General features: G+C 40.1%; 2 protein-coding genes across 2 annotated transcripts; both read right to left on the bottom strand.

The window, feature by feature from the left end:
- Nucleotides 1-9,663: 9,663 nt before the first annotated feature.
- LOC105889242 (patched domain-containing protein 3-like) lies at nt 9,664-15,194 on the bottom strand. Its single transcript, XM_031584107.2, has 4 exons — nt 14,425-15,194; nt 12,353-12,480; nt 11,950-12,095; nt 9,664-11,825 (listed from the first exon to the last, which is right to left on the bottom strand). The coding sequence occupies exons 1-4, from the start codon at nt 15,124-15,126 to the stop codon at nt 10,201-10,203; spliced, it is 2,601 nt and encodes an 866-aa protein (XP_031439967.1). The 5' UTR covers nt 15,127-15,194; the 3' UTR covers nt 9,664-10,200.
- Nucleotides 15,195-17,159: 1,965 nt separating this feature from the next.
- On the bottom strand, nt 17,160-25,639 carry LOC105889243 (highly reducing polyketide synthase cm3B-like). The gene is made up of 6 exons (XM_012815041.3): nt 25,440-25,639; nt 25,112-25,265; nt 24,771-24,931; nt 23,484-23,690; nt 23,196-23,377; nt 17,160-23,111 (listed from the first exon to the last, which is right to left on the bottom strand). Exons 1-6 carry the CDS (start codon nt 25,495-25,497, stop codon nt 17,577-17,579), a joined length of 6,297 nt encoding a protein of 2,098 aa, XP_012670495.2. The 5' UTR covers nt 25,498-25,639; the 3' UTR covers nt 17,160-17,576.
- Nucleotides 25,640-27,153: the final 1,514 nt, after the last annotated feature.

The following is a 27,153-nucleotide window of genomic DNA, read 5'->3' as shown; positions in this document are numbered from 1 at the left end:
TGTATAATGTCAAGTCTTTAGCTTTAACATTGAGCTTTCCACAGGCCTTCAAAGATGCTGCAACAGAGCGTAGAGCACCCCCTCACCCCTAAAACATCCTTTGTGACAAAACTATTGGGAGTAGAGAGCTAATATTTGGGACTATACCTATTAAGAAGTGTATGAAGAACCTTGAATTTTTTCAGCCAAATCTGAGATGGTCGAGTGGGAGCCCACTTGACATGGAATGACGCTTCTATGTCTTTGCTTTATTGGAGAAGATTGCTTACTTGTATACTTCTGCTTTTAAGTTTGTATTTATGGATGACTATTTAATTTCTAAGAAGATTTTGCACATCCCAATACTTGTGTGTATGTATGTTTTGGCTGTTTTGTGTACTGTGTTTACAAAGTAGATTTTCCTTTTTCGTTTGAATAAAATGGCATGGGGCATCATAAAGGAGTTATGCTTAGGGCACCAAAATGGCTAGCAGCGGCACTGGGTCCGTGGCATTGCAGGGGGTCCGCGACATGAGCCTATGTTGATCAGTTCACCATTGACTTTTTTATTTTTATAAATATACCTGGGCTCGTCGACATATTTATGTCTGAATAGCCAAGTCGCATTGCCCAAAATACTGATGTAGACCCATATTCAGCGAAGAAATTACACTGACAAGTATTATAGGCAGAATATGTGTGCAGGGGGACGGGGCGTGGCGGCGGTTACAAACATGAAAAAGAAGGGTAGGGGACTGTAAAATGTTTTGGGAATCACTGGCACATCAGTGGGCCGCGGATTACTTTCTGGTCAGAATGGTGGTCCCTGGGACAAAACCAGTTGAAAACCCCTGCTCTAACGGTCAAAATAACTCACCGAAGCCAGCATTCCATTACCGTTAGCGTTGCCGTTGAGTTATTTGTATTTCTTGAGATGTTCTGGGTATCTATGGCCATAATTACATCTGCATTAGTGTTTATTTATTTTTTGTATCTAATCGTTTTCTAATCGTACAGTTCGTTTAGTTTGATAATTACCTTCAATTCATTTGATCAATATTTAGGCATTCTCCGGTCAGGTTTTGTGTGTTGTAGTCTTCTCTGGGGTTCTATATCAAATCGATAATGTTTAACTTATTTTAATGTTTAATTTATTCAATTATTTAAATTAAAAGTGTTCATAATAATGATTTACCTATTATCTTCTATTTAAGTCCTCTACTTGTTTTCTTTCACTCATTCAACTCTATCACTGCCAGTGTCTGTCTGTGTTGGGTCAGACTTGGTTGCCACAGTAACGACTGAGCGCAGCTCTGATTGGTGGTGTGAGGTTCTGAAGGTTCTATGGGTATTAACCCTTTGTTGTCTGGGCTACATAAACATGTTTATGTAAATACATAAATTGTACAGAAAACATACCATCAGGGCGCTCATATGTTTTAGAATGAACTACAACTGCACTTATGACATGTGTTTATCATGATGAGCACCTGCAGTCACTGCAGACATTGTAGGGTGTCCACGTGATATCATATACTAACATGCAAACCTGTGGTGTATTACGGGTGCAAAAATATTCATAAAGTTTGAAGCCCTGACAAAACTTGCATAGGCCTGGTTACTTGACAACGTATACTTATCAAACATCTGACCATTAAAATACCTGAGAACCAACATAAAAAATACATTCCCCCACCACTAGTCCTAAGAACTGATCAAAGAGTTCATTACCCATGAACACTCCTGTTCTGGTGCCACTGACCTTCTCCATGCGTATCCCAGCATTCTCCAGAGCTCTGTAGGAACACTGCAGCAGCAGCTTGTGCTGAGGTTTGTCTGAATAATTTGTGGTCAAACTCGTTAAACCTAGAAACAAAAGAAAAAATGTATTTTATGTTAAGATAGTTCATATATTAAAGCCGTTTTAAAAGGTTCTAGACCGGTCTAGGCTGGATCCATGAGACAGACAGATAGCTATAGATAGATAGATACAGATATTTAGATATGGTTTAATACAATGATAGGGTCAGTGAAGTGTTAAATTACCCATGAATGAGTGCAGCTTTAGAGGCACGAGATTTCCCAGGTTTGTTGTCATCTTGGTCACACCAGGGGGGTATTCGTCGTAGCTCGCTAAACGGTTTAGCGAGCTAATTTTCAGGCTAAGATAAAAAACGCCCCTCTTTTTGGTTCGTGGAAGCAACTTTTGATAAATCACCATAGTTACATATCGATTAGCACTAACCTGCTCCAGGGCAGGCTAACTTAAGTGTAGCTGGATAAGCTTGCCACACCCCCGGAAAAAGGAGGGTTCCCATTGACCAAGGACTGATATTAGAGTTAGATTAGCGGAGGGAGAGAGTTCTTTGCGATCGCCAAGATCCATTATTCTTGTATGAGCGCTAACGATTCAGCCGACAAGGAATCATTAATTTACAAGACCTTCTCGAGTCATTTATTGCAAACACCACATTGACTGTCTTGCGCTTTTTTGCGAGTGGTACATTTTTGTAGTGTCGGTGATGCGGAGAACAAAGCACTCATAATTATATGAGTGTTATTAGTACACCATAGCATATCATTATTGTAGAAAATGATTACGGTGGACTCATGATAAGAATAGAGAGAAATACAGACAATTTATTTTCACTGCTTCAATTTATTGCATTTGTTATTAATACATTTAGTCATTTAACAGACGCTTTTATTCAAAGCGACTTCCAAGGAAATGTAAAACTACATCGAGGAAGGAGGTGAGGGGATTTGAACTAGCAACCATGCAGATGCAAACCGGTAGATGAAACCTCTGTACCAGCTGACACTTGGCGTCAGGTATTCATACATAGATATCACCCTATAAACATCCCAACACACCTTGCTCTCACAGCGGTGGTGGTGTTGAATTTTGCCATGATTATGGTCTTGTATTCTTCATAAGCGTTCATGTTCATCTCCTACTTGCCAGCGGAGAAAAAAAGAGCCCTTTTCTTTGAGTTTAGAACCATTATACCGTTAGAAAATCATGGTTTTGGTGATCGACCTTTCCTGCCTTTTGAAGTAGGACGTGCACGCGCAAATGCCATGATAACTTTAGCCTGCTTGAAATTAACCACATGATTAGGATGCGGGTCAGCCGTTAACGAACCGATATTTGCTGTTCTCAATCAGCTCGCTAATCTTAACGGGCTAAAAGGCCAATTGATTAACTTAGCTTCAATCCTACGACGAACGTACCCCTGTAGGAGCAGTCAAACCTCTTGTTTGGAATCTCAACCGTACAGTTCTTCGCATTCCGAAGTACATCCCAGAAGTGCTCCAATCCCTCTCCTTTGCATTTATGTGTGGATACAGTGGAACATATTATTTAGCTGATTTACACATAGCGAGTTCAATTCATTTGTAGTTGTCGACTCAGTGACAAATCAACCCTCTCATTTTATTTTCTCTGTAAACATGCTCAAACAGCACAGCAATAATACTCACCTCCGGGAAAATTGCAGCCAATGCCAGCAACGGCAATTTCATCATCGTCGTCATCCATTCTGCAACCCGTAGTTCAGGGGTACGTTCGTCGTAGGATTGAAGCTAAGTTAATCAATTGGCCTTTTAGCCCGTTAAGATTAGCAAGCTGATTGAGAACAGCAAATATCGGTTCGTTAACGGCTGACCCGCATCCTAATCATGTGGTTAATTTCAAGCAGGCTAAAGTTATCATGGCATTTGCGCGTGCACGTCCTACTTCAAAAGGCAGGAAAGGTCGATCACCAAAACCATGATTTTCCAACGGTATAATGGTTCTAAACTCAAAGAAAAGGGCTCTTTTTTTCTCCGCTGGCGAGTAGGAGATGAACATGAACGCTTATGAAGAATACAAGACCATAATCATGGCAAAATTCAACACCACCACCGCTGTGAGAGCAAGGTGTGTTGGGATGTTTATAGGGTGATATCTATGTATGAATACCTGACGCCAAGTGTCAGCTGGTACAGAGGTTTCATCTACCGGTTTGCATCTGCATGGTTGCTAGTTCAAATCCTCCTTCCTCAATGTAGTTTTACATTTCCTTGGAAGTCGCTTTGAATAAAAGCGTCTGTTAAATGACTAAATGTATTAATAACAAATGCAATAAATTGAAGCAGTGAAAATAAATTGTCTGTATTTCTCTCTATTCTTATCATGAGTCCACCGTAATCATTTTCTACAATAATGATATGCTATGGTGTACTAATAACACTCATATAATTATGAGTGCTTTGTTCTCCGCATCACCGACACTACAAAAATGTACCACTCGCAAAAAAGCGCAAGACAGTCAATGTGGTGTTTGCAATAAATGACTCGAGAAGGTCTTGTAAATTAATGATTCCTTGTCGGCTGAATCGTTAGCGCTCATACAAGAATAATGGATCTTGGCGATCGCAAAGAACTCTCTCCCTCCGCTAATCTAACTCTAATATCAGTCCTTGGTCAATGGGATCCTTCCTTTTTCCGGGGGTGTGGCAAGCTTATCCAGCTACACTTAAGTTAGCCTGCCCTGGAGCAGGTTAGTGCTAATCGATATGTAACTATGGTGATTTATCAAAAGTTGCTTCCACGAACCAAAAAGAGGGGCGTTTTTTATCTTAGCCTGAAAATTAGCTCGCTAAACCGTTTAGCGAGCTACGACGAATACCCCCCAGATGATAGGCGACTGACAAACAGAAGCGTGTGTTTTGAATAGGAAAGTGCTATCAGAAAACTTTGAAGTTTAGATGCTAAAACTGCATCCGTGTATCTTTTTATTTCACTAACAATGGAGGCGTGTGTTTTGATAGTGTAGCGTAGCTCGGATTCCGCTACACGGACTGGTGTTGTTGTTATGCCGCGGTGTATTGTGGGAGTACTACACCGCAGCTGTTAGCTTAGCCACAGTGCTATCTGTTGTGTATGTCCCATTGTTGTGTGTGTGGTTGATGTAGAATTGTTCCTGTTCTGTATTGATGTGTTTTGTATATATAACTGAAGTGTCAACCGTGTTTATGTGTTATAGATGTTGTGAATATAATCCTGTGTATTTAGTGTTAATCTTTGTACGAGTATGACTTGAGTGTTCGAGAACAAGTAAAAAGTTCTAAAACCATTCATCGTCTCGAGCCCATTCTTATCTTCGCCACAATAGTTAATGTTTACGGTGCCTACAAAGAAGATAGCAATCGATAGTACTTTGTAGGGATGGAGGAGACTTTATACGCCCAGAATTCAGATGTTTTATTTTTAAAATGATTTATAACTTCAATAAAGACAAAATACAGATGTGTGTTAACAATATATATATACACTTTTGAAGAAAAATGTAAAGGCTTTGGTAACTATGCACTCCTGGTAAAGACTGTGGATTATTTGAGGAAACAATCCTTCAACTGCTGTGGTACAAATATATAAGTATATATGGGTCATTCTAATTGGTGCAAAGTCAGGTTGGAAATATTTTGAAAACTTGTATGTTTTATTCCCAAAACTTTGTCCGTTTGTATATTGAACCATATCTGAAGCACACATTTCTAGTAAAAGAACCGTCGATTTTTATGTTGTATTTTCAGAATGTGTTGGAATGTTTTTCCTCTCCCAAAAATTGTCACTACCGAAACATAGTAATACACTATGGTAAAAGAGTATTATTATTAACCTGTTCAGATTGTGTTTCCTTCCCTTCTCTGAAGAGTATTTTTACAAATATTTCTTGAAGGTTTTCACAATGAAATCAATAAAAATGAAATTTTTACCAAATTTCAAAGTTCAATTTATACAATTCATCTTACCATTCCATTGTGTCACTACCGAAACGACCATGTCACTACCGAAACTTTACCATATGTTTTGATAGTGTGACTGTTTCGGTAGTGCCTGTTTCGGTAGTGACAATTCTAGCTAACTTTGAGCATAAATAAATAATTCTAGCAAGTACATGGCTAGCAAACAAATCTTTGAAGAGGTGTACACACAAACAAACATAATACTTTGCATAAAACCCCAAAAAGTTTACTTAATTGAATAAAAATATGTGTTCGGTAGTGACCATTCTTAAGGTTACACACTGATTTTCAGACTTTGGAACACAGTTATATCAAAAGTATGGGATCTAGCTACTTACCATTCAGCCATGAGGGACAGGGATGCAGTATCACTGCCTGGTTATAAATGCAGGGGTGTGGCTAAAAACCAGGCTCAGCCAATGGACTAAAACTCCTGTGTTTCGGTAGTGACATGAAAACTATGGACATGATTTTTTGAGCATAGTTTTTTTTTTTTTTAAATGAAACCCACAATAAATCTAAATCTTCCCAGTTCTGTTTAAACTTAATCATAAAGATCTTTGAAATTAGATCATTGAAAAAAAATAAAAAAAATGTAAAAAGTGTTATTTACAGAAATTGAAATTTAGATGTCAGGGTTGGGGACAGCTACTTCCCAATAGAAAGTACCCTATAAATGATGATTTTGTATATATTTAGCTTATCCCTATCTAATTTAATGTCTTGGGTTTAAATAGACCATAACATATTCTTAGTAAATATCTATGTCTGAATACTATGTCTGAAAAAATTTTCTTGTTGTGGGACCACACTTTGCACCAATTCCGTAGAATGGCCCATATAAGCATACTTAAGTTAACCAGTCAGCTCAAGCCTCCCACCATTTAGGCTCTTCATTATATCCAGACCACCCTTACTGTTAGCTGAACTCTGAACTCTGAACCCTAGCCCCTCAGTAGCCTCAGCATTACTTGTCTGATAAGAACTTTTTTTCCTTATTAACCCTCTCTCCTATCAATAATGGCCACACTATGGCAGGGTATTATATATACCTCAAGGAAGTGAAATATCACCACTCTCATTCATTTCAATTTCCAATGTTATTCTAGCTACTTTAGCCCAGCAAGCATGAAAATGAACACTGACATCTTGCTTCATGGTGCTCAGTTTTGGCATCAAAACTATGAACTGCCAATCGCCTAAATTGCAAATCCTACGTGAAGGAGGATCACAGTTTATGGTTTTATTTTTCCTCAAGCACTTCCATGTTTCTGAAGAATAAGGTAGAATATTACTTATTCATGAGAAAAAAACACATTCTATAAAAGAAAATTGTGCTTTGTCGTTTAAGGAAAGATTGTGTTTTATGCAACTTAGCTCTCAAGGTGCAATGAGCTGTAACCTATTTACAAGGACATGTCTGGCTCAATAAAGCGGTGATGAATGGTTGACACATAATCAGATTTGATGACACTTCCTTATTGAGAACGAATATTTTAATGGTTTCATTTTTCCTAATGCACATTCCCCCACCCACTGACTGAGGTTCTGTGGAACTGGGAGTACAGCCAACAATTAATTTCATGGGGTTAGCGTCCATAGGCCAAAGTTCTCTCCAGCTAATCTTCCTCGTCTCAACACCATTCCAGTTCATCCATTGGCCTTGCTTCTGCCTCTTCTCCTGCAACGTACCCTCACCCATTTCCAACAGTCCTCTCTTCCACTGCCCAATGATATCCCTATGCTGTAATGCGCCTTGTGCATGTTGAACCGCTTCTCCTGGATTCCCCCTCCTTTTTCTTACCGGTAGAGCAGTTTCGTTGACTACTTAACTGTAAGTTAAGTTCATGCGAAAACACATTCTATAAAAAGGAATTGTGCTTTCTAGTTTAAGGAAAGAATGTGTTTTATGCAACTTAACTCTCAATTTGTAGTGATACATACAGTCGCCTATTTACAAGGAAATGTTTGGCTCAATAAAGCGGTGATGAATGGTTGACACATAATCAGATTTTATGTCACTTGCTTAATGACAAAGACAGTATTTTATGGTTTTATCTTTCCTAAAGCACCCTCCCCCACCCACTGACTGAGGTTCTGTGGAATTGGGAGGACATAATTTGTGGCTCCAAGACAGTATTTTATGGTTTTTGTGGAACTTGAAGTTGTACACTGACATCAGCAAGCAAACTCCAGTCCCGTGCTTTGCCCAATTTGCCAGTCCTGTTTGCCTGTCCCATTTTTCTGCCACTCTTGCACAAAATAAATCCTACTGTTCCTGTCATTAACTGGCAAAGAGTTAACCATTTATTCTCAAACAGACACACAAATGATTCCAGAACCCATTAAGCAACCCTGGCTCAGGCTAGTTTTACATCCAGACAAAAATATGTTTTGGTGTGCCACACCCAAACACAACTTGCAGCTTTTGTCTTTACCCACCCACTGACTGAGGTTCTTTGAAATTGGGAGGACACAATTTGTGGCTACAACAATGAATTTAATTTGGTTGGCGACCAAAGGCCAAAGTTCTCTCCAGCTGATCCTCCTTGTCTCAACACCATGCCAGTTCATCCATTGCCCTTGCTTTGCTTAAGAAGCTGCTGCTGGTCGTCTAGTTTCCTCCTAGTTTCCATTGGTACCAATGGCACTCCAAGCCATTTCCTAACTGCCTTATAAATTCTTTTCTCAAATTTCTCCATCTCTGAAATAGTAGCTTCACAGACAATCAAAAGGCCCAACGTGTGGCAAAAGCCCAAACAGCTAAAGCCTCAATTTCTGATTACCAGGCAAGAAGGTCAATAATATTGATAGCCTTAACAATGAATTATCTAAGCTCTGAAACTTGTCCACAATGTGGAATTGTACCACCTGCCTAAACTCTTCACAGATTTTTCTACAATAGGCAGAATCACCTCACCATCAATCTAAAACCTCTCTTCCACCAGTTCCCCCTTTACTGATAGAAGCACTTTTACATGTGTATCCAAAATACACAAATTTCCATAAGATATGATACTCAACATTTTGATTAATTTGGAACAGCCAATATGTTCCATTATCACTAGTAACTGTCTTTCACAGGTCAGTTTGCCTTTCTGTTCCACCACACATGGAACATGCCCAGGCCCTGTTAGCTGGCTATGCATATGCATTTATTTTAACAACGTTCATGATGTTATTTACTGGATACACTGTATATACTGGAGAGTGAATTAACATCACGTAATGGTGAATCCAAATCTAACTTGACCTTCTATGGAAAATGAGGCTCAAATAATATTCCAAATGCACCAATTTGAGAAAGTAGTTGTTTTGTAGTTTTAGTTCCATGCTATCTGGCAAACCAATAATTGATTTCAGGCCAGCCGTAGTGCTAAGGAACCACAATACCACTTATCTTAGGTGCAATGTTTAGTTGAAAAGTAAATCAAACCTCAACAAATAGCATTTTATTTTAAAACAATCTATTTGACCATTTAACTTTGTCTGTTAGATTGTCCTGTAGATCTGGAACCTGACTTTAAGTTTGACATAAACGTAATGTGATGAAAGGGAAAAAATACCTGTTTGTGTGTCCTCACACACTAACCTTATTATGAATTTTAATGATTCTGTAACTATACACAGGAACTAGGGAGTCGGGCACTCATCACATATGTGGGACTAATTATTTAAGCACTGCAAGGGTTGTAAGCAGATAGCCATAGAAGGCAGAATAAGGAGATATTCAGGAACATTTTATACACCCCACCTAAAAAATGGTTGTGGGGAAAGTTTTTTGGGGGGAGAAATATGTTTTTGTGATGTTGAATTTGGAATTATTTGCATATTGTTTGAACAAAGGTTTTGGATTTAAGCCTCAGTACAAAAAGACCAGAAACCATGTGATGAACTGAACCACAAAAAGTTTACTGCATTTGCTTTCAGTTGTACAATAAAAAATGCATACATAATATGACTCTTACAAGCACAGTGTGGGTTGACAGTTTACCATGGCAACACAAACATGCTGAAGCATCAGTATTTACACTGACTGACTAATGAGGAAAGGTAGAAGGAGTGATAATGATTAAGGAGTGTTTATGATACAAAGCTCTCACAAACCAAATGTTTCATGCAAGCAAAAGCGACTGAAGCTGATTATTTCATTGTTTTCTGTGTATATCAAACCAGTACATTAATGTACACACAGTTCCAGTTCCTCCAAAAGGGTAACTGTCTAAAGTCTTTATGTAAACATAAAGATACAAAAATATATTTTCACTGTATCAAAAGAACTTAAGGACAGTCAGGATTACTTTTGTAGTGAGAGTTTTGTCACCCCGGAAGGTCAAGATGATTATGGTTGTAAAATGTTTGTTTTGCATCAATAGTAGCAGACGTTTGAATTAACATTCAGTTTACAACATTAACATTAAGTGATCCTTACGGAGTTCTCTGGCATTTTCCCTGGCTGTTATGTTGTGTTTCTAGTAGCTGAATCACAGGGGTTTCAACATGTTCCCTGAGTGGCTTTTCCTCTTCAACACTACTGCCACAAACTCCAAAGAATGTAAGAAACACTGGGATAAACACAAGACCGTGGGTGGCCCCAAACAAGATGACTAGAAACATGATCTTAAAGAATGTTCTGAAGATGTAGCTCTTTGCTGCTGAGAGGACAACAACACCAACAACAGTAGAGACAGCTCCTTGTATAATTGGATACCCAAGGTTGTAGAGAGCGTCTATGGCTTTTTCATTGGGTGTTTTTTCGCTGCTCGACACAAAAGCATAGGAAATATGTGCAGAGAAATCCACAGAAAAGCCAATGCAGATAACCAGGTTGATCATAGAGATGGAGTCTAGATTAACATCCCACAAAGCCATGAAACCAGCTACACCCACTATAACTGAGGCAATGGCAAAGGTCACCCACAGAGAACAGACAGGATGTGGAATCAACAGAAGAGAAATTACAAGCATCACCACAGTAGCTGCTACAATATTTTGGATAGTATTGCTAACAATGACCGCATACTGATCAAAGTAAATGAAGGCAGGGTGGTAGACTAACAGATCCATGTTTTGCCCACAAGTGGAAGCTGTGTCTCTGAAAAAATTCAACATGTTCTTTTCATCAGTTGTAGTGGTGATGTTAATACTGGGGATGAACAATCGAGAGGCCAGTATTTTGCCACTAGAAATATTAACATCCGGATAGAAACCTGACATATTAAGAAATTGGGACAAGTTTCTCATGAATACATTTTTATCTGAAATATCTAAACCAGTAAAAGCTCCATATCGCTCATAAGAATCAAGCCAAAATATAGTCATGTTTTTGGCAACAAAGTCAGAGGATTCAAATTCTTTCAGGCACATGTTGAGGTTTTCACGAGCACTTTTCTCCCAATACTGGAAGTTTTCATCTTTAATGACTAACATGACAAAGGGGCCGTAATATGAGAAATATCTTTCTTCATTGTCATAATAGCTAACGATATACGAATCATCAGGTGCAAGATTTTTCAACTGTATGCCCTCTTCCATTTGAAAACAGCCATAAATACTACCAGCCAGATACCCTGCATAGAGAAAAACCACAAACACCTTGGTCCATATATTAGTCAAGAATGGTCCATAATACTTTTTAAAGAAGAAATTGATGGGCATTTCCTCCTCCGCACCTGTCTGAGGATCATAAGCACCACCGACTGAGCAGGCATTGCTCTTCTTGTATTCATTTGGAGATTCAACCTTCCTGAATGTCAGCCAGTGTTTGTTGCTTCTCTCTCGTTGTCCATTCAGTGCCAGACAGGCACCGAAGAACGTGATGTTGTAGATGTAGCAGAAGAGGATGGCTGTTCCGGTGTACGTGCAGAAGGACTGTACAGAGCGAAAAGGCGTCAAGAGGCCAATGTAGAAGGCCAGGACATTAGTCAGAGTGGTGATGGTGATGGAGACAGCTGCCTCCTTGTACGTCTCTGCCATGCGATCTTCCATCTTGTCATGAACCTTTGTCCTCTGCCAGCATGCGATCATGATGAACATGTCATCCACACCAATACCTGGGGACAACCAGTATTTAAAAATATCATACAACTGTATTTATTAAATGGGAATTGATTTATGTTGGGGAAAAAATTAATGTACTGAATATGACAGACTGTGATAACAAATTTGCAGTCTTACCAAGAATGAGAAAAGGGGCACTGGCTACAGGCATTGAAAAAGGCATCCCACAGAAGAGAAGCAATCCAAAACTGGTAAGCACAGCAAGGCCTGCAGAGAGAACACCTGCCAAGGCCACCCACACTTTGTTTCTCACACAGTCCAACCTGAAAGAGAGAACCCAGTACACCAGCCAAGGGCCATGTCACCATCTCTGAGATACACATAGCCTCCTCGTGCCACATAGCAGTCTAAAGTGTGATACATTTATAAACCAAGTTCTTTTGCATGGATTTGGAGCTACACAAAACATATTTAAGCTAACCATCTCCAACAACTTGTAGGCCTAGATCTTATCATGGCACATTTTAATCGTGTGTGAATGGTGTATGTGTTTTCACATCAAACATTGCTGTAAACCTACCTGAGACATGAAGCAATTGAAATGCTAATGGCCAGAGCGTAAGTAATGGAGAATAATGGAATCACTGTCTTTGAATTCCTCTCAAATTCTTCTTCCCTTGAAATCGAAGTGAAATGAGATACAGATATCTGAAATAAACAACGTAGTTATGAATACAAACATGCTTGCAAGTGACATGCTGAAGTTTACTCACTGTGATAAAAAACAACACCTGCGTAAACAAAGCTGATTTTTTTTTTTAAATGACAATGTGTATTTTATTGATGGTGACTAATTATGATAAACAATTTAAACAACAGTTAAAGCTGAATATTTTCAAGATTTTTAATTCAAGATTTAACTGAAACGGCATTATCTTTTTTTCCTCTAATGTAGGGGGTTGAAATCACTAATCTGTTGTAATCTGATCATAGACATGGAAATCTAGGTGATTACGGATGGGGGAGTAAAGAATGTAGGTACACTTGGTAAACAGGTTTAAGCTGTCAAAACAGAAATAAAAAAGAAAACATGACTTTTAAGGAACTCTCCCTGTCAATCCATGTAAATAAATGTGAAAGGCTTACACTTCTACACGTCTGGCTCAATAAACCTTTAATCAATAGTACGGTTGAAACATTTACAGATTTTATAGCACTTCCTTAGTGACAGAACATTTTATGGTTTTATACCATGTTTCTGAAGAATAAGGTAGGCTAATACTCATTCATGTCAAAACCAGCAACACATTCTGTTAGAAAAAAAATGAAGTTTAAAGAAAGATGGTGTTTTATGCAATTTGGCTCTCAGGGTGCAGTGATATATGCTACCTCATAGCTTAGTGTTTTAGGCAACTAAGCCTAATGTTGTTGTGACCAAATACCCTGATTGTTCATATTGAGGCCTCTGTGTTCCTGGAAATGCAGGAGGAGTGTTTCATAAACATTTTATGTAAGTTTTGTTCATTTAGCAGCATGATTTGTTGCTGTTATTTGTTTCACTTGTGCCTATCGCTTCATGTTGTATGCGTGTGCCACAAGCTTGATAAAGCATGCAAGTTATTTGAACTATGTGTGTATCTAATCTTTTTTTATTTTATTGCAATCTATTTTATTTACTTTGTTGCTGTATTATAAGCAACATCTTTGTGTCGCGCTGAGAACTGAAGCATGTGAAATGTAATTGAAATAGGATTTCTGCTCCCTGCCGGCACTCAAAATGCAGCCCATAGCCTATGCCTACCGTGGCATATAGGCACATTTCTTATATAGTAATATAATAATCAGCTAGCTCTGTTTTTGTGACGATGACATGACGTCCTACAAAATTACCTCACCAGAAATTTCAGGCTAAAATCGCTGCTACGGTTAAAACATTAACAGATTTTATGGTACCTCCTTAGTGATAAAGAATATTTCATGGTTTTATTTTCATGATTCTGAATAATAAGATAGGCTAATACTCATTCATGTCAAAACCAGCAACACAAATTTAACGTTCTGTAAAAGTTAAGCTCTCAAGGTGCAGTGATATAGGCTACCTCATAGCTTGGCAACTAAGCCTAATGATGTTGTGACCAAATAACCTGGTAGTTCATATTTACGCATCTGTCGGCCTACATCACCCATGACTAATGGAGCTGTAAATATTATCTATGGTAGTTAAATGCCATCCCCACAAATACAAACAAAACAAAACATATCTTTAGAGCATCAATACTACTATTGCATTTACACCAGTTAATTTTTGCTAATGTCTGGATTTATGGTATGTTGATAGAACAACATGGCTTTCTTCTGCTTAGTGTCTCTCTATGAAACCTCTAACGGGACTATCCCGAGTTAACCACCTTCCACCTTTTTATGTGATTTTGTACATGATATCAGATCAGAATGAAGGTAACTTGGAAAAAGAGATCGAGGAGACTTTTAAGGATTTCCCCCTTTCAAGCCATGTAAATAAATGCGAAATGTTTAGTTCTACAACACAGCATCTTTTTCGAACTTCTGCCCTCAGAATTACACCTGTGTAACGCTAAATATGTTGAATGGAAACGGCTTACCTTTAATAGCACAAGGGAATGACACACTTACCATGTCGACTGGGATATCTTCTGAAAATGTCTTTATAAAAGCCTGCAGCCATGCACCATTCTCGTTTCCGTCCATCTCAGTTTTGGCATCTTTTAAAAAATAGAAAAGCCGAACTGCCTCTGCACTTTGTATTGCTTTGCTGTTCGGTTTCAGGGTCACGCCGCCAATTGTTGATCCTAAAAATACGCTGTGGTGAAATGGGTAATCAATAGATTGGTTGACAGCGTTGGATACAATGTCTAAAACTGCATTTGAAGTGCACATTCCGTTTGTATTCGCACAGAGATCTGCATAGGTGCTTCCTGTTAATTCTGTTGTTATGTTTCGTACTTTGTGGTCCAAATCGATTACTTTTTGAAACAGTTCTTTTGAGAGAAGGTCATTGTTCGAATAACTAAAAACGATCAACGACGCGTAAGTTCCGTCTGTGTACAGCCTCAACTGAGAGAATTCGTCACTGTGAGGGAAATAAGTTTTGACATATTCTCTCTCTGCCTTAGCCTGGCCGTTTGTTGGTGTGAACTGATTTTCGATGTCGCTTGCTTCTCTTTCACCGAGAAAGTAAAAACCCGCTCCGAGACCTCCGGATAACACCAAAGGTAAAACGAAAAACACCCATGGATGTTTTCCCACGAAAAGACCCAGTTTATGAAATCCTTTTGATAAAGGCTTCACGATGCAGTCTGTGTTGCATGAAGGCATTTCTAGCGTCTGTATGTTTAACCTAGGCAACGTTCTGAGCTCCGATGCGAATACATACAGTGGCTTATCTTCAATGAAATGTCTGGCTCAATAAAGCTCCGATCAATGGTACGGTTGAAACATTAACAGATTTTATGGCAGTTCCTTACTGACAAAGAATATTTTATGGTTTTATATTCTGAAGAATGAGGTAGACTAATAGTCATTCATGTCAAAACCAGCAACACATTCTGTAAGAAAAAAAAACATTGTTGCATGGCAGTTTGTTACTGCAATTTAGGTGCATTGATATAAGCTACCTCATAGCTTGGCAACTAAGCCTAATTTTGCGACCAAATACCCTGGTAGTTCATATTTAGGCCTCTGTTGGCCTACATCACCCATAACCACTGGAGCTGTAAATATTCTCCATGGTAGTTAAATGCCCTCCCACAAACATAACAAAACAAAAAATATCTTTAGAGCATTAATACTATGATTGCATCTAGAATGTTAATGTCTGGATTTATGGTATGTGATATATTAAACTAAAAACAGCAGTGCCCAGAAGCTGTCACTATCCTGCCCAGGACCCCCAGACCTTAGTCCATGTTTTTCCTGTATCCTATCATGTTGTGTCTTTCGCGTGGGTCTTGCTCCCTGTTTGCCCACTACGTGTTCTACCCTGGACCCTGTGCTTCCTGGTTTATGTCTGACTGACAGGTTGCTGAACCTATTGCTAGCGCTCCCTGCACACCTCTTGACACTCAGTTACAGCTTTTAGGCCCTGCCAAGAGTTACACTTGTTGCTAGTTTATCTCGTCCATGTGTTCACTTGTATTATTTTCTGGTAGTGCCCTTTGCCCGTTTATCTCTGGATTACGACTTTGCCTGTTATAGTGATGGCGAGATGAAGCTTCTTGAAGCCTTAAAGCTTTCCAGCCAATTGTGTTGAGGCTTCAAATGGAGTCTAGGGACACCTGCTGGCCAATGGAAATACAAGATGAATTATCAGCGCAGAGACCAAACCAAAATTAAAAGGAGAGAACACATTACTCCTGTCCTAGCTACTTTACACTGGCTTCCTGTTACCTTTAGAATTGACTTTAAGGTCTTCCTCCTCACATACAAAGCTCTAAATGGACAAGGACCTAGCTACATTGCTAACTCTCTTACTAACTACAAACCAGCTAGAACACGGCGATCATCAGATACAGGTCTATTACAGGTCACCAGAAGCCGTCATAAGAAGATTGGTGATGCGGCCTTTGTCAACTACGCCCCAAAATTATGGAACACATTACCCATTAATATTAGGGAAGCAAACACGCTAGACACTTTCAAAAGGCTTTTTTCCCAAAGCATTTTATTCAATTTATCTGGCATTATTTATTTCTCTGTAAAACTGTTTTAAGGGTACCATAGCATTGTCGGAAACAATATTGTGGCTTCAATATATCTCCTGTTTTTCTTACAGATATTACGCTAACGAATTTTCTAGTCCTCTGGGCACGGCAAATATAGCAAGGGCTATACGAGGTATAGTCAAGTCTCTGGAGAGACAAATTAGGAGAGCTATCTCCGGTCCCCTGTAGGCCTCTGGCTTCATATTACAGTCTTGTGTCAGCACTGTTTTAAACTGTATCAATGATGTGTGGCAGTATTCAAAAAATGGTGGGCCAATGTCAAACACATTTATCTCAGAGCTCTGGCCTTATTGGTCCATTTTGCATGCCCAGCTGCAACTGTAAAACTGTATTTTTCAAATACACAATTGTTTATATGTAATTATTTTACTTTAAAACGACTGTACTTTGTATCTGACATATAATACCAATTCTCGTGTCAGCCTAGGGTGTTAATAAAGTTATTCAGTTTTACACATTGAACAGCCAATTATATTCATTTAAGTGGCTTTATAAGGTCTAGTTGATGTCCTAAACTGATATATAAAAGAATCTTTAATATATATACAGTATATATTATCATAGTTATATATAGTTATACAACTCACCCAAGGCAATGTTCATGAGCTTTAAGAAAGGACTGCCAGCTTATGTCCACAGAAAGTTTTAATATGTAATATTGTGTAGAAACAGTATATGAATTTTGAAACACCGCAGATTAAAAATTACACCAAGGAGCTTCTCAACATCAAGAACAAAAACTAACACAAAATATGCATTATGAAACTGTTATGGTATTTTGCTAATGTTACACAATATTACAAACAGAATTAATAGCAAAACCACAACATGTTTTAACATGTACAGACTTGTGAATTAAATCATTACACTGTTAATTATATAATCTTACAATAGCAATGCAAAACACAGTTTTGTTATTTCTACCTGATTACATGATATTATCAAGTCATTACATTTTTGTTATATGTACTGTCATGATGCAATTTCAATTTCAGGTTGCCACAAAATAGGTATTTATTCAGACGTGTTTTTCTACACATTAATTTAAAGTGAAGTTTCAAAGACAACCTTCTCATTCTCATATTCATAATCATCATTAGAATGCTCCATCAGTATTGTTGCCAGAGTACCAACAGTACTGTTGGGGTCTAATAATTTAACCAGAGGGATATTTACACCTCTTTCCTGGAAGATCAGATTCTGGAGAGTCATAGCTAACATGGAGTCAATACCAAGAGTCGAGAGGGATGTTTCCTCATTTAGCTCATCATACTCAACTCCGATGGTTTCACTGAGCACAGACCGGACATATTCACTTGGTGAAGACACTGAGGTTTTATGGGCTGATACATGATCGGACATTTTGGCTCTCCGGAGACCGTCCTCCACTATTGCTGTCAAGCGCATGGAGAGGGAGGTGTTTTCAGAGAGAACATGGTTCCTAAGGTTTTTGAAGTTGAATTTACACACTGTCTGCTGTGGTTTGTTTAACAGGAGGCATTGCTCTAGACTCTCGTGAATTTCAGTGACGCCCAACACCATCATCCCCTTTGCCTCAAGAAACTTTTGAAAATTGTCTTTGTTCAACAGAAGACCAAGGTTCAGGGCCCCCCAGTTGATGGACTGGCCAGGAAGTCCAAGGTTCCTGCGGTACTGACAGAATGTGTCCAAAAATGCATTTGCCGAGGCATAGTTTGTCTGAGAGGCATTTCCCAGGAATGAGGAGATGGAGGAGTAGCAGACAAAATAGTCTAGCTCACAGTGCCGGGTGGAATGGTGCAGATTCAACACACCATTCACTTTTGGACACATGACTTTCTCATAGAGGGACTTATTGAGGCCTTCAATGAACCCATCGTGAAGCACAACTGCACTGTGGAATACTCCTCTGATTGGACAAGTGGGAAAACTCTGACCAACCTGAGTGACTGCTTGCTGGACATTTGCAGAATTGGACACATCACATTTAAGGCTAGTAATGACAGCAGAGCATTGGTTCTGGACATTGCTTATGTCATCCAGGACCTGTGGGGAAGGACTGCTCCTGGAGAAGATAACAATGTGTCCTCCACCTCTCTGGGCAATGAACTTTACCGTTTCAAACCCCAGCCCAGTCAGTCCACCGGTCACAATGTACACTGCATTCTTGTGGAATAGCTGTTTGGGTTTGGGCAGCAAAGGGATATCAGACAGTGCAGTGCTGTTTTTCAGCATCAGCACCGGCAGTGTCTTACAACTGAAGTAAGATTCTGATTCCTCGATGGGAAGGAATTCTATGCAACCAGAATTCATCCTTTGAAAAGTCGACTTCTTAAAAGCCAGTGACTTCTTGTCCAACTGCATTAATCTGAGCCACCGGTAGATATGTGGCTTGTGCATTTGCAGGGACAACTTCTGCAAAATGCTGGACATGTAGATGATCTGTGTTCGCGTATTTTCACCTCTGCAAGCCCTTTGGGTGAATAAGGTGTTTGTGTGGTTGTCACAAATGATAATGGTTTCTGTATTAGTGGACATTTTCCCCACTTTTTCAACCATAGATTCATGAAATGGAGGAAGTAGAACAACTGCATCAACTTTGTCAAAACTGGAGCTAGGATCAGCTCCTACTGTGACATTCCACCCTGTCTTTTTTGCTGTGAGCATCAAGATCCTCACAAGATTAGAGTCAGGGGCAGAGGTGATAATGCCCAAATGGCCGTGTTGTTTTGGCTTTGACATTGCATGATGCAAGACCTCCCATGCAAGGGCAAAATGTGACAGGCATGGAGCTTCTTTGAAGACGGGAAGTTTCTTTGTTTTGTAGCAAACCTCTGCTGGAATAACAACCTTTGAAGCTGCTGCTATGGGGTAGCAGGCTGCAATGTGGTCTCCCACTCTCAGTTTGCTCACACTCTTCCCCACAGCAGTGACTGTGCCACTGAAATCAAGAGCCAGGAGCTTCTGGATCTGAGATGTGTGTTTATTCCAGTATATCGTCTGGCCAAAATTGAAGTCAGAGACACTGACCGGGAAGTAGTCTGAGGAATGCACACATATTTCGTTGAGTTCAACCTCAACATTTCGCTCCTCAATCTGACCTGCCTCTTTCTCAGATGGAATGGCTGACAATTTGGTCATCTTATAAGGGTTAGCCGTCTGCAAAGAAAAGCGTTCTGCCTGTGAACAGTGAACCTTTCTCTCAGGACTATTTAAGTCTGGTGTTGAGGTGTGAGTAATTTGTGGCTGGAAAACCTGCCCATCTTTCACCACCAGTTCTGGGTATTTGCTGCAGGGGTAGGAGGTCAAGACCTGGGAAAGGGCCCTGATGTCTTCAGCTGACTCAGAGCTAATGTCAATCAGCTGAAAGGAGAGGTTTGAGATCTCCGCTGCACATGCTCGTGTCATGCCAGAAAGCACAAACCCTGGACTTATGTGATCTATTCTGTCTCCAGTAGACTGATAAGTCACCACTCTGATGGAGTTTGAGAAATGAATAGCCTTCAGATAGACAACTATCTGACGGAGAATCTCACAGAAACCAGCAATGTTCTCTAGGATGTAATCAGCTTTGCGGTTGGTTATGTCACCATGACCCCACATGAACAAAACCTCTGTAAAGGATTTTCTCACATCAGGAATCTTCAGCTCTGAGAGAAATGCTGGGAATCCATGATTCAACAATACCTTGGCACTTTGTAAGGGTAAAAACCTGGAGGCTGGGCTCAAGTGATTTTTCAAGGCTTCAGACACCCCTAACTGGTCAGTAAAGACCAATGCTCTGGGGAACGTAGTGCGTTCACTGTTCAGACTAATCGCATTGAAGGTGTTATGGTAGAAGTACTCCTCCACAACTCGAGAGCGACTTCCAAGGAACCTGATCATTACATGCTTCAATTCAATCAAAACTGCACCCTCTTTGTCTGTGAAACACCCACAGATTTCAAAATCATCTGCTCCCACAGTCACTGCTCTCAAATAGACCACCATTTCGCTCTGCAGAGGCTGCATGACTGTTATCGTCCCTATCCTTGAGGGAAACCCGGGCCGGGCAAGAAATCCATGAGCAACTGTGACAGGCACCAGCTGCATCAGATAGTCTAACACAACGGGATGAATGTGGTAATCGTGTAGCTGAGGAAGCAGCTCCTCAGATACGGTTACAACAGAATAAGCTTCTCTGAGGTCCTCTCCATAGTACACATCTCCTTTGTTCCTGAACACTGTACCATACTCAAACCCCCCAAGACAGAGAGACTTGTAGAACTCATCAGCATTTACAACTGACTGACATCTCTGGCGGATGCTGTCCAGTGCTATTCTCTGCTCCTCGACAAACCTCCCTTGCCTGTGCTCCACTGTGCCAGAGGCATAGGTGGCCGACTGGGAGAATATTTTGAAATTAGTCAGATTCCCTGCTGGTTCAAGCTGTGCTTTCATGTCAGGGGCATTCTGGCTGAAAACAAAAGGACTCTGGAAATTGATACTGAGCTGCAGAGTGTTGAGTGGGACCTTGGGTTTGGCATTTTCCATATATGCAGCAAGGCCCAACTCAACATAAAAGGCTCCTGGAATGATTGCAACACCATTATTTTTGTGCTCATACAAATACGACAGTGAGTCAGATGTCAGATCACAAGTGAAGGTATTACCATCTGTCCCAGACTTGGATATCACAGGATGGCTGCTAGTGTTAGTGTTGTGTACTGAATCAATAATTACATCTTTTTTAGCATTGTCAAACTGATATCTTGGAAAGGGTGTTGGTAGGGCCCTAAAGCCTTTGTAAAATTGGTCCCAGTCTACATTAAACCCTGCCTCAAACAACTTTCCTACTGTTATGAGCATTGTCTCATGATCTTTTTCTGGCTGGACAGAGGAGAGAACTGTAACATCATTACCCAGAGTCTCTATGATGTTCCTCTGCAAAGCTGGTCTTGGGCCGATCTCTACAAAGACCACATTCTTTCGGTCTTTGGCTGCTGCTCTCACAGCTTGTTCAAACAATACAGGCTCACGGATGTTCTGGGCCCAGTACTCGCCACTGACAAAATCCGTAGGGGACACGGCATTTCCTGTCACTGTTGAGAACAGTTCTGTCTCCTTGGCATTTTCTTGCATGATTCCTATACGATCCCTTATCTCAGACAGAATGGGATCCATCATGTGACTATGGTAGGCAGCAGGAACATCCAAAATGCGAAGAAAAGTATTTTTGGATTTGTCACTGCTGCTTAACTTTTGGTGTAGTTTGACAATGGCCTCTGCATCCCCTGATACTGTACAAGATTGAGGACTGTTGTATGCTGCCAGACAAACCTTTCCTGAGTAAGCGGGCAGAAGATTTAAGACCTCTGACACTGCCATGTTGCTGGCAACCAGCATTTTCCCTCCTGTGACCTTGCTTTGTAAAGCACTGCGGTAATGGATGACTTTCACTGCATCCTCAAGAGACAACAGGCCAGAGCAATGAGCAGCAGCAACCTCTCCCACAGAATGCCCAAGGACAGCATCTGCTCTGACACCCCAGTGCTTCAGGAGAGTAGCAATAGCAACTTGGATAGCAAACAGCAGTGGCTGGATGACTTCAGGCTTTGAGAAATCATCATTCTCATCTGTCTCTGCCTCTAGCTGTTCTCTGATGCTTAAACTATCGTAGCTTTGGAAAAGAGTCTCAATCTCCTTTACTTTCTCTTGGAAAATAGGCTCTTCTCTGAGGAGCTGCCTGCACATGCCTCTGTAAGTTACACCATTGCCACAGAATACAAACACTAATTTGGGGTCTGCCTTTGACTGGACTATCTTTTTGTTGAGAGCAGATCTAAGCTGGTCTGTCAAGTCTGTAAGTGTGGTGGAGCGCAAGGCCTTTCTGTACCTGTGCTTTAAGTGAGTTCTCCTGCATGCTGATGTGTACGCTATAGCTTGGAGATCAGCCGTGATCTCTTTCTGAAGTGTATCTGCTGTGTCTTCAATTGTCATGGCAAGTGATTTTTCAGAGGCTGCAGAGAGCACAAAAAACGGATGCTTTTTGCTAACTGAAGCTTTTAGTATTTGTGGCTGTTTTTGCTGCTGGACAATTGCATGGGCATTGGTCCCACCAAAACCAAAGTTATTGATTCCTGCCACTCTTCCATCTGGAGGAGGGCTTTTCCATTTCTCTACCCTAGTTGGTATTCTGAGATTCAGAGCTTTTGGATCTATGCTACTATTGTCTTCTGAGTAGAACACTGATGGAACAATCGTCTCATGTTTCATCATAAGGAGCACCTTAATCAATCCTGCTACACCAGCTGCTGATTCAGTGTGTCCAATGTTACTTTTCACAGAGCCTATAATGAGAGTCTCTGATCCTGGGGGTCTGGCTTTGGCAATAACGTTAGAGATGCTGTTTGCCTCTATTGGGTCACCTACTGGTGTTCCAGTCCCATGAGCCTCTATGTACTGGACACTCGTCAGGTCACTCTCTGTGGAGTAGATCCTGCTGAGAAGCTCTTTCTGCTGAACCATGGACGGCTTGGTGATCGGAGTGACAGTGCGACCATCTTGGTTCACTGCAGTCTTCCTGATTATGCCCCAAACATGATCAGAGTCTTGAAGAGCCTTAAAGAAATATAGATGTGCTTTCAAAATTCAGCAAGTTTAAGGCTGACCCCAATTCCAATATAATTTAACCTCCAAAGGTACCTTTTTCAGTGGCTTCAGCAGGACAACTCCACAGCCCTCCCCTCTGCCGTAGCCATCTGCCCTGCTAGTGAATGGTTTACTGGTGCCCTCAGGTGAGATCATCTTGGCTTTGCTGAGGGCCACGAAGAGTACTGGCTCCATGATGCAGCTCACACCACCACACATGGCCATCTCACAGTCACCTGCCACATTAAACATATCAGTACATTTTCAAGACTTTCACTTTCAGAGATTTAGGCTCATGAGTCATACTCTTCACACTAGGGTAATACATGAAGGGTAATAAACCTTGTTTTATGGCCTGGCATGCAATGTGAAGAGCAACAAGAGATGAGGAACAGGCACAGTCAATGGCCAGGGAGGGTCCAGTGAAGTTGAAGGTGTAGGAGATCCGATTGGCAGCGATGCTCATAGCTATTCCAGTGCCAGTGCAGTGATTGATGGTCTTTGGGTTGGATTTCACAGTGTACATTTCATAGTCTCGGTTCATCAAACCTAATGCAAAATAAACAAACAAAAACAATCCACATCAATGGACCTATTAGAGAATTCTGCAGTACACCTACATGAAAACAATAAAACCTGAAATTTTCATAAATGTTTCAAGTATAATGTATGACAAACATTAGGTAAATTATGAATAGAGGATACACTGACATTATTATTGATTACAGTGTCATATTTCAAGCATATACAATTTGCATATTTTATTAGGATAAGACATATGTTTAGTATTTATTTCATATGCTTAGATTGGACAATTATTTGCTCAGACGATAAGGCATGTATTTATGTTTTCTGTAGTGAGTGCTCCCTCTATAGGTGTGGGGGGAGCGATTCAAAACCTTTATTTTAAAATCAATGCTATCAATCAGTAAATTGTAATCAAATAAAGCAAGTCAAAGACATTTTTTTTTAAATCCTCTCAAACTCATGCAAAACCCCTTTTTTCTGTATTTAAAAATCAATGCTACCAATCGGTGTCATTCAAAGTAAATCACAACTCAGACAATTATCACCACTGTCTTCCACCACTGTAAAACATAGGTAATAGGTTAGTAGACAATGGGGCATCAGACATTTGAAAAAAATCCTTACATTTGCCACTATATGCTGTATGCTTTCATTGTCTGGAAAATGAAATTATTTTTATTTCTGTGATCCTGTACTTTTGCAATCTCTACTACTTTACCTTAATTTATGTATTTTGTGGGAATATAACCATATTAATGCAAATACATAAATTGTACAGAAAACATACCATCAGGGCACTCATGTTTTAGAATGAACTACAACTTCACTTATGACATGTGTTTATCATGATGAGCACATGCAATCACTGTAAATATTGTAATATTTGTGTCCATGTGAAATCAGATACTAATATGCACACCTGTGGTGCATTACGGGTGAAAAAATATTCATAAAGTTTGAAGCCCTGACAAAACCTGCATAGGCCTGGTTACTTAACAACGTATAATTATCAAACATCTGACCATTAAAATATCTGAGAACCAACATCAAAAATACATTCCCCCATAAATAGTCCTAAGAACTGATCAAAGAGTTCATTACCCATGAACACTCCTGTTCTGGTGCCACTGGCCTTCTCCATGGGTATCCCAGCATTCTCCAGAGCTCTGTAGGAACACTGCAGCAGCAGCTTGTGCTGAGGATCCATCTTGTCTGACTCAGCATCAGTGATCCCAAAGAATTTGTGGTCAAACTCATTAAATCTAGAAACAAAAGCAAAAATGTATTTTATGTTAAGATAATTCATATAGTAAAGCCGTTTTAAAATGTTCTAGGCCGGTCTAGGCTGGATCCATGAGACAGACAGATATATATATATGACTGGTTTATATATATAGATATGGTTTAATAAAATGATAGGGCTCAGTGAAGTGTTAAATTACCCATGAATGAGTGCAGCTTTAGAGGCACGAGATTTCCCAGGTTTGTTATCATCTTGGTCACACCAGTAGGAGCGGTCAAACCTCTCGTTTGGAATCTCAACCGTACAGTTCTTCGCATTCCGAAGTACATCCCAGAAGTGGTCCAATCCCTCTCCTTTGCATTTATGTGTGGATACAGTTGAACATATTATTTAGCTGATTTACACATAGCGAGTTCAATTAATTTGTAGTTGTAGACTCAGTGACAAATCAACCCTCTCATTTTCTTTTCTCTCTTGAACATCATAACTGTAAACATGCTCAAAAAGCACAGAAATAATAGACTCACCTCCCGGAAAATTGCAGCCAATGCCAACAACGGCGATTTCATCAGCGTCGTCAGCCATTCTGCAACCCGTAGTTCAGATGATAGGCGACTGACAAACAGTAGCGCGTGTTTTGAATAGGAAAGTGGTATCAGAAAACTTTGAGGTTGAGAACCGGTTAGTAATTCACCCACCTTTTAAAGTAGGCTATCGAATGTATCTAGTGGCCATCCGTGTCTCTTTTTATTTCACTAACAAAGGAGGCGTGTGTTTTGATAGTTAATGTTTACTGTGCCTATAAAGACGATAGAAATCGATAGTACTGTGTAGGGAGGGAGGAGACGTTATACGCCCATAATTCAGATGTTTTACTTTCAAAAGGATTTGATGGCACTTCCTTACTGAGATGGTTTTATCTTTCCTAATGCACCTTCCCCCACCCACTGACTGAGGTTCGGTGGAATTGGGAGTACATCCAACAACTGATTTAATGGGGTTAGCGTCTATAGGCTAAAGTTCTCTCCAGCTGAACTTCCTCGTCTCAACACCATGCCAGTTCATCCATTGCCCTTGCTTTGCTTGAGAAGCCACTGATGCTCATCTAGTTTCTTCTTGGTGCTCGTGAACAAAGCTACCAACTGCCTCCTCTCCAACTGCCCCCTAGCCCAGACTCCACTCTTCCATTGCCCAATGATATCCCTATGCTGTAATGCGCCTTGTGCATGTTGAACCGCTTCTACTGGATTCCACCTCCTTTATTTTTACCAGTGGAGAAGTTTTCTTGACTACTTAACTGTAAGTTAAGTTCATGCGAAAACACATTCTATAAAAAAAAATTGTGCTTTCAAGGAAATATTGTGTTTTATGCAACTTAGCTCTCAATTTGTAGTGATACATACAGTAGCCTAATTACAAGGAAATGTCTGGTTCAATAAAGCGGTGATGAATGGTTGACACATAATCAGATTTTATGACACTTGCTTAATGACAAAGATAGTATTTTATGGTTTTATCTTTCCTAATGCACCTTCCCCCACCCACTGACTGAGGTTCTGTGGAATTGGGAGTACATCCAACAACTGATTTAATGGGGTTAGCGTCTATAGGCCAAAGTACTCTCCAGCTGATCTTCCTCGTCTCAACACCAGATTCGGTGGAATTGGGAGTACATCCAACAATTAATTTAATGGGTTTAGCGTCCATAGGCCAAAGTACTCTTCAGCTGATCCTCCTCATCTCAACACCATACCAGTTCATCCATTGGCCTTGCTTTGCTTGAGAAGCTGCTGCTGGTCATCTAGTTTCCTCTTCGTCCTCGTAAAAAAAGCTACCATCTGCCTCTTCTCCAGCAATGTACCCTCACCCATTTCCAACAGTCCTCTCTTCCACTGCCCAATGATATCCCTATGCTGTAATGCGCCCTTGTGCATGTTGAACCGCTTATCCTGTATTCCCCCTCCTTTTTTTACCGGTAGAACAGTTTTCTTGACTACTTAACTGTAAGTTAAGTTCATGCGAAAACACATTCTATAAAAAAAAAATTGTGCTTTCTAGTTTAAGGAAAGATTGTGTTTTATGCAACTTAGCTCTCAATTTGTAGTGATACATACAGTCGCCTATTAACAAGGAAATGTCTGGTTCAATAAAGCGGTGATGAATGGTTGACACATAATCAGATTTTATGACACTTGCTTAAGGACAAAGACAGTATTTTATGGTTTTATCTTTCCCACCCAC

The sequence above is a fragment of the Clupea harengus genome, chromosome 17, assembly GCF_900700415.2.
Source record: "Clupea harengus chromosome 17, Ch_v2.0.2, whole genome shotgun sequence".
NCBI classification, from domain to species: Eukaryota; Metazoa; Chordata; class Actinopteri; order Clupeiformes; family Clupeidae; genus Clupea; species Clupea harengus.
Note: the sequence above shows the minus strand (reverse complement) of the source record. Positions and strands in the feature narration are given on the sequence as shown.